Source organism: Blennius ocellaris (genome assembly GCF_963422515.1).
Source record: "Blennius ocellaris genome assembly, chromosome: 11".
In the NCBI taxonomy this organism is placed as follows: Eukaryota; Metazoa; Chordata; class Actinopteri; order Blenniiformes; family Blenniidae; genus Blennius; species Blennius ocellaris.
In genome coordinates, this window is record NC_137660.1 from 22,039,370 (window position 1) to 22,047,480 (window position 8,111).

At 45.3% G+C, this 8,111-nt stretch overlaps 1 protein-coding gene across 1 annotated transcript; it reads right to left on the reverse strand.

Moving 5' to 3' along the window:
* Nucleotides 1-111: 111 nt before the first annotated feature.
* On the reverse strand, nt 112-8,111 carry ano10b (anoctamin 10b). Its single transcript, XM_080504900.1, has 16 exons — nt 7,981-8,111; nt 7,816-7,878; nt 6,836-7,092; nt 5,961-6,134; nt 5,655-5,792; nt 4,945-5,061; nt 4,594-4,710; nt 4,076-4,417; nt 3,816-3,998; nt 3,685-3,740; nt 3,515-3,589; nt 3,073-3,237; nt 2,795-2,986; nt 2,558-2,695; nt 1,794-1,910; nt 112-1,716 (listed from the first exon to the last, which is right to left on the reverse strand). The coding sequence occupies exons 3-16, from the start codon at nt 7,080-7,082 to the stop codon at nt 1,693-1,695; spliced, it is 2,085 nt and encodes a 694-aa protein (XP_080361026.1). The 5' UTR covers nt 7,083-7,092; nt 7,816-7,878; nt 7,981-8,111; the 3' UTR covers nt 112-1,692.

The following is an 8,111-nucleotide window of genomic DNA, read 5'->3' on the forward strand; positions in this document are numbered from 1 at the left end:
TCTGGGTTAACAACAAATCTCCTGGGCCGAGAGGCACCATTGCAACTAATGCATTTTCTTTTTTTTTTTGTTGCACTAACCAGTTTTAAGAAAGATTAATAAGCAACCAGGTTGATTCTGTGAGTTTATTTATGAGTGCTCAAGATTGTTCACAAAGCATCTTCATTACCACCACACACACATGCACACACATACACATACACACGCACAGTCCGAGGTCAAAGGTTACTGGCGGAAGCTTCCCCATCAATCGGCACCATTTTGCTGACTCAGCTCTCCTGCATCCAACAGACAGCATGTAAAAGCTGGATGGCAGACAGGCGTGAAAGCGTGTGACGCCTCCTGGTGGCTGGAAAGACTTCCTACTTCTTAAAAAAAAAAAAAAGTTATGTAAGCGAACTACATCACAGGTGAGGGAGAAGTGGTGGTGGGTCAATTCAATATTTAAACTAGTGGAAACTCACACATGATTGAAAAAAAAAGGCAGAATTCAAACCATAAAGTACATTCTTTGGTTTCTTCAATCAGCAGGTTAAATAGTCCGATCCTCCCTTATACCCATTCATTCACACTGTTTCCAACACAAACTGGCATCTGCCACCAAATGCACCTTCCACACGTTTATATCAGGAGAAAAGTCTCAACAAAGGAGGAGTAGAAACTAAACACACAATGTCAGGAAATTCATCTTTGAGAGATTATTTTCTTCTTGGGTTAAAAAACTGATATTATTGGAAGCTATTTCCCTTTAAATGTGCAGAATCATACCAAATTACCGATACTTCCGGTTGTAAATGTGTTTTCATGTTAATATATTAGTATTTGTTTTGTACTTTCTGGTTTAGATTTTTTTCCATAAAAGCTTGTTTGTATTAAACTTCTGGCCCTGATTCACTTCTGTCTGCCGAATCTTAAATAGCTCGGAAGTGAATTAAAACACGACTAATCAAAATATCTGTTAACAGTTGTTTTCACTGGTATAACATAAAATGCATAAAAGCATTGTCAAGATGAAACAAAATGATCGATTGACTTTCTTACATTTTGTGTGTTGTTTATATCCAGCATTCCTCTTGGCAACAAGGTGATTTCGGCAAGAAACAGCTTGGGAATAAATTACATATGCCTATATAATACTGACTGAACACAATTCACCTGGCACCACATCACAAACGTATACATCCTGTTTTGTTTTTTGTTTTTTCTTATTTGCTCCTGAAGCTTCAGTGATCCTTCTGCTTATCATCTCATAAAAATAATAATTACATGATGTACCTTTAAAGCTGGACTTTGTCCTGTATCACTCCTGAATAATCACTGCAGTTTAGCACTAGGTGGCAGCACTGAGCATAAGTCAAACTTGAGGCACACAATCAGTTGAGGCCTCCTCACTTACATAAATGACCGGGTCATGTTCAAGTCTTATACTTGATCGTCAAACAGTGTTTTAAAGGTCTTCATACATTCCCTGAAAGCATCAGCACTTGTTTGCTGCTGCGTAAGTTGCACTTGCCGTGTCGGTTGTGGTGCGTGGTTGCGCCGCAGAAGCACTGAGTTAAATAGTGAGAGCAGCAGCAGCAAAAAACAACTTCGAAGGTTTACAGATGCACAGCGCCGAGCGGCACGGAGCTTTTCTTCTCTCCTTTCGGATTTGTATATGGCGACACAAAGCAGCGGCTCAACACCTTCAAATTAGGATTCTTCTGTGTGCAGCTTCTGGATAAAAGAAAGAGGAGTCGTCACACAAAGAAAGAAGCAGGATGTACATTTTAGGGAAAAAAAAGGAGGTTAACCTGCTGTCTCAGGGCCTGCATGGACGAGTACTCAATGTGCTCCCTCTTTTTCCGGATCCAGTCCGGTTCGTCGGGGATCAGGACCGACATGATGATCTTGATGAAAATGAGCACGTGCTGGAAACACAGGAAAAGCAACAATACTCTTACAAAATGTATCCAAACATTCATCCAAACACCAGTGTTTTGTAAACGGACACTTCAAAAGTGAAGGAAGTTATGTGGAGATAAAAATCTTTGTTGTCATGTAAACGGGGCCTTTGAGGGAGTTAGTTGGATTGTTTGTTGTGTTACACCTTTGGTCCACCCAGAAAACTGTCTTGTTTTGCTTTGTTTATTTTTTAGTACTTATATAAAACATTTTTATATGAGCATAAGAAAATGCAGAACATACAGAATCATGAACGGTAGAACAGTGTCTCAGTCCATCTGCCAGACATTGTTTTCCACTATATCTCCAGGTAATGAACATTTTTGTAATGGAATTTGGTAAAAGGGTGTTTTTGTACAATGTTTTGAGTTTTATTATTGTACACAGGTATTGTACTGTATGTACTGCATATGTGGGATGAGGGAGCAGTGGCAATTTCGTCCATTTTGGAATGAATGACTCTTTTGGCAGGCGTCGTAAGAAGGTCATTCTTTCCATCTCGTGAATCTCCCTGATATCATACTGCACTTTGTAAATTCATCTATTGACATAAAATCCGGAGGAAAAACTTGATGTTCCACGTTCACAAAGGCAAACATTCATTGGCTCTCACCTCCATGAGGACGGCCGCCAGAAGCAGGTTTGTGCTGCTCAGCCCGCCCTCCTCGCCCATCTTCTGGAGCTGTGGCGACAGCAGCAGCAGCCAGCAGTTCGACACAACGGAGACAAAACTCAGGACCTCGAAGGCGATCTGAAACGCAGCACAACGGCTCAGAACTGTTGACCCGCAAGAGGCCGAGCACAATGGATCGGGTGCATCTCAAGTCCCAGAGCGTCGCCTTCCGCTGACCTGCCAGACGCCCATGTTCGCAACAGGAGGACAGAAAGGCTTGCGGAAGAGTTTGCAGATCTTGTAGGCGTCCGATCGGATCTCCGTCAGGTTGTTGAGGAGCAGCAGCATGGCCGTCAGAGGGAAGACGCAGGAGAAAAGACTCAAATACCCAAACTGCACCAGCAGCTCAATGTATTCCGCAAACAGACCCTGCAAGAAAACAAGGAGATGTCTCAAAGTGAAAAATTTAACGCGTCATCGTGGTGATCCTCTACACACAGGTACTGTCCGCTCACCGGAAAAGGAGGCAACTTTCCCTGGTTCCTGAATTTGTCCTCCTGTGGATCATCATCTTTCTCTGTCCTGTGGGGGGCACTGATGAATCTGTCCACCAGGAAAGGTATGACCACCTCTGTCACCTGGTTTACCAGCTGAGTAATGATCAGCAAAGATGATAGACGCTGCAGGCAGAAGGAGAAGCACTATAAATATCTTAATATCCTACCCTAATACCAAAGGACTTATTTGTGTTTTTCATGGTAACACTTGGTCTAAGGTTATTTCCAAAGTTACAGTGACTCACTCCACCATCTTGTGACTGAAAGTGGTACTACAAGAGATAAAAGAACAGTGGTTTGCTTAGTAGCATTCTATCAAACACATCCTGGTGAAGATTTAAATTTCCTAAGCCGGGGCAACATAATTAAATCATGTTGTGGTGAAAAGGTTGAGAAATACCTTACGAAGCAGCGGCACATCCTGCTTGAAGAAAGCAATGTGGAAGAGTACTGCAAAGTAGTTGAAGAATGTGAACTGAGGAATGAAGGAAAATTACCTGGTCAAAGAAGCTACGAGGTTTACAGGATGTGTGACAAAAGCAAAAAGACAAGCGGAGAGCAGGAACTCACCACCAGGACTTTGGCCGTCAGATGGTTTTGGAAGGCCGACTCCTCCCTGTGGTTCTCTGAAGGGACACAGAGTTCATCACGACGAGTGTTAAAAAATCAATGGACTCCTGCACACTTTTGGTTCCACTCACCAAATTCAGTCAGAAATTGTGCCACTTTCCTGTAAACGGTCGACAGCATGTTTGTATAGACGATGTGAAGGATTGATGGCAGGAAGAGCAAAATCTGAGACAGCAGGGAGTCCCCGTCGTCAGTGAGCTGCCGTGCCAACGCCTCGCCCCAGTAGAAAGCCATCATCCCAAACAGCACCAGTCCTGCAAGAGGAGTCACACACATGAAGGGTGACTTAATCCTCGCGCGTTTTCAGAAAGCCTATATTATCGAGCCCTACCCAGGAACAGTCCCACCACTGGAACCGACACCAGCGCAATTCGCAAGTCCCGTTGCCATTCGGGGAACAGCGGCTCCACGCGGCCCGTCACCGGGTTGACGCCGAGGTCACCGTGGAAACCCGGCCGCGGCTCCGCGAAGCGTTCGGCGAGGTGCAGAGTCCCCCAGCGGTACGAGAGGGAGGAGCTCCGGCGCTTCCACAGCTCCATGATCACCGTGGACCAGAGCATGCTGAAAAGGGCCTGCAGCATGTGACCGCTAACCGCCGGTCCAGAGTCGTCGTCCTGGTCACTGGAGTCCTGCGAGCCCGAGACGGACTCCACCATCTCCTTCTGCACCGAATCTGAGAGCAGCAGAAACATCCGCGTTAGTGTTTGGAATTCATACCTCGAATGACTCCAAAAGCACTGGACTGACATGTTTTTCTGTATTTACCAGACTACAAGCCAGAGTCAAGTACATAAGAATCGGGGATCCTGCACGACACGTGACAAAAAAGTAATGATAAGTCACAATTACTTGAGAAGTACATGATCGAGAGGCCCAGTAGAGCAGGAGGGAGCAGCGACCAGGTGTAGAAATCAAGGAAGCTGAAGTAGAAAGCCACAGAGCTGCCGAAATACCTGTTGACTGAATCTGGATGACATGAAGCACAAACATGTTAGTGTGTGTTTAGCACAGATTAAACAATTTACTGTGAATTAGGACTACTGTTTCTGTGTGTGTGTGTGTGTGTGTGTGTGTGTGTGTGTGTGTGTGTGTGTGTGTGTGTGTGTGTGTGTGTGTGTGTGTGTGTGTGTGTGTGTGTGTGTGTGTGTGTGTGTGTGTGTAGTGGAAGTGTACATTTTTAGTGTGTGTGTGTCCACCCACCGAGCGGCTGAGCCAGCTGGTTCCCTGTGTACCAGGCTTCACTGAGCTCCTTCAGCTTTTTGGTGTTGTGGAGAGGAAACGTGTCCAGGATCACACCGGCCGACTGGAGCTTCTGCCCTGCAACAACACACAGTCTTAAGGATTTAGCTTTTACACACACACACATACACGCACACACACACATGCACATGCATACACACATGCACACATGCACGTGATTTATTTAAGATGTTTTTTCTTTGCATTTAAGTTTTTTCCGTTCAATTTTTAAAAATTCTGTTCTATTAAATGCTGTCATTTAATGCCCCCACCCCCAATTAAATCAAGTCAAACTTTATTTATAGAGCACTTTTCATATAAACATACATGCAATGCAAAGTGCTTCACATAAAATCCAAAAATTTAAAATAGAAATGAAATAGAAACACCCACACACCAACCCTAACTGCCCATAACAGAATATAAAAACTGATATAAGAATGGCAGAATGGCAAAAAAAAAAAAGAAAAAGGGCAGAAAAAAATCTTTTTCTGGGAAGATTTTGGGAGAAAATTGAAATAACAGTTCAATACAGGCTTTCTATTGTGTGGTGATCATGAGCTGCTGGGTCAGTAAAGCTCGAAAGCGAACACCGGTTAGATTGTCCTAAAAGTAAATGATTCAGCAGCACGCGCACATCCCTGACTACCAGAGACACGGTGGGGACTCACAGATGTTGTCCCGTTTGTGCAGCGTGCAGCTGTCGGGCAGGCCGGGGATCCTCAGGTCCCTCTGCGCCCGCAGGCCGTCCAGCTCGTACTTCACCATGTACTGCCGCTCCGCCAGCGTCAGGAACTCCTCCATGTTGTCTGTCATGTCAGAGATGTCAGTTTTAAAACCCCTGTTCGTTCCAGAATAATACAAGTTACCAAATATGTGTTATTGAATTCCAGATAGGAGAATCGATACACCTGCAACACCAACTCTTGGGTTACTTATTCATGGCAGTTGTTGTATAAATCTCCTCCCAAAATTACCTGAGTCCTTAAAGTTGTCCCTGTCATTGTAGGAAAAAGCCTCCATGTTACCATTCTGGTAGGTTTTACAGAGACCCAGCTCCTCGGTGGCTCGGAGTAACGTACACCGAGGGGCCGAGACCACCATGATGTCCCCAGCGGCATCCTCGCCTGGGTGAGCCAGTAACCCAGCGCCTTCAGGACAGAGTCAAGGAAAGAAGTCTTATAACAAGAAAAGTCTCTTTAGTAAAGAACCGTCAGTCCCCACATCACCGAGGAACTCCAGCTGCTTACTGGAGGTACCGAGGTTTTCTAGAAGTACAATAGGGAGGCAGAACGTTCAGATGATGACGTGTCCTTGGGTCAGACCGTTCGAGGCCAAACGGGTTAAATATGGCGAACGTTAAAATGAAGGAGTAGAAAAAGGTGCTTGAAAAGTGGAATGCATTCATCGGTTTGCACCGACATGAAGTGGTTTGAGTGGTTTCCATGGACAAGACATTAAACTTCAGATCACTATCTAAAGATGGAGAGCACCTTGTGTGGCAGCGTTATGATGCATCCTGGGTAGATGAAGCCGACTACAGGGAAAATGGGCCTTTTGAGTGTTTTCCATATCGAATTTCCACCAAAATAAAGTAGCCGGAGCAGTTTCCATTCAGGAGTGACGTATGACCTCTTCAGATGCCAAGAATAAAGTTTTTTGTTTTTTTAATGCACCCAAGTTTTCCTATTATTATTTCCTATTATTTTCCTATTTCCAATTACAGTTTAAATACTTTTTTCTTTCAATATTCCAAAAATAAAGTGATTTGACTTTCACGTTTTCTGTCTTTGCAATCGAAAGTAAATGCAGATGAAACTCGAGCTACCGGAGCATCGACGTTCTCCCTCACCTCCGTCTCTCTGAGAGGCTCCGACCAGCCTGAGGAGCCAGCGCTTGGTCTCGGGGCCGACCTCGGCCCCCAGCTTCACCAGCACCAGGGGCTCGACCCGCGCCGACGTGCAGCAGGGGCAGCTGACCTTGCTCCAGCCGGGCCCCGAGACGCTGGCGCTCAGTCTGCTCAGCAGAGATCCTCCGGCAGATTTACCCTCCGACTCCTTCCAGCGCGCTGGCCCATCCTCATCCTCGCCTGCCTTCATCACGGAGGAGCTGGAAACAACAAGAGGAGGTCAAGAAGAGAAATTAAAAAAAGAAATGAGGGGGGGGGGGGGGGGGGGGCTGCACTGCTCCTGCTGACTGTAGTTAAGGTTAACTGTGAATAGGATGGGTTAAATACAGAGAAGTCATTTACCCAAAGGGATCCATAAAGTGTGCTTCCTTCTTTCTAAAAAATAAAAAAAAAAAAAAAAAGGTTCACAACATAATGAATGAAAGCTCAAGTTTTTGAGACATAGCAGTCACGGGGCGTTGCTCTGCAGCCACGGTTATAAACCCTTTACGAGCAGATTAATAATAAAAGTCTTTGCAGAAGTCAGACCATAAATCGACGCTTTGCATGCGCGCAGCTTGCACAATGAACTCTTATGCATCTTGACCTTTAACTTAAGTCGCTGCATGCAGTCTCAGGTTTTACAGCGTAACAAACACAGTTATTGTGTTTTCATTGTTGCCTGTGTTTTTCCAACATGTAGGATTCACATCTGAGTCTTTCATGCAGTTCGTTTCTGCTGCTTTAAACTTCAGTCTACTGCAAATGTTCCTGGTTCTTGGGAGGAGACTGTGGTTATCGGGGTTGGGATTTGGGGTGGAACCCCGGCTCTGTTTCAGCTGCTCAGTGGTGGAAGTGAGATTGAGACACGAGTGACAGTGGCTTCCTCCAGAGGAACGAGGCATCCGGGGTTAAAAGAGAGGATGAGTCAGGAAATACAACACCTGGCAGGGCGTTGATGAGGAACCTTAGGTCTCCTGTCCTACTGCAGACCCCCCTCCAAACTCCTGTTTCAACACACACCCACACCCACACACACACACACACACAGAGCACCATGACGGAAACAGACTGAAAAGAAACTAGAAACATATTCGTTCTCCACTTACCCAGCCTCAGTGTTGGGTTCCTCCCAGATCTCTATGTATACATAAGTGTGAGTGTGATTGTGATAATGTGTGTGTGTGTGTGTGTGTGGTAGGAATGCAGTGAAACTTCCCAGAGACTGCAGGGCGTGGAG

Excerpts from the sequence above, each read along its gene's own strand:
- ano10b (XM_080504900.1), bottom strand. The coding sequence starts at position 7,082 with ATGAAGGCAGGCGAGGATGAGGATGGGCCAGCGCGCTGGAAGGAGTCG. Across the intron at positions 5,793-5,960 it reads GGACAACTTTAAGGACTCAG|ACAACATGGAGGAGTTCCTG; the intron begins GTAATTTTGGGA and ends CTGACATGACAG. Across the intron at positions 1,911-2,557 it reads TGGCGGCCGTCCTCATGGAG|CACGTGCTCATTTTCATCAA; the intron begins GTGAGAGCCAAT and ends CTGTGTTTCCAG.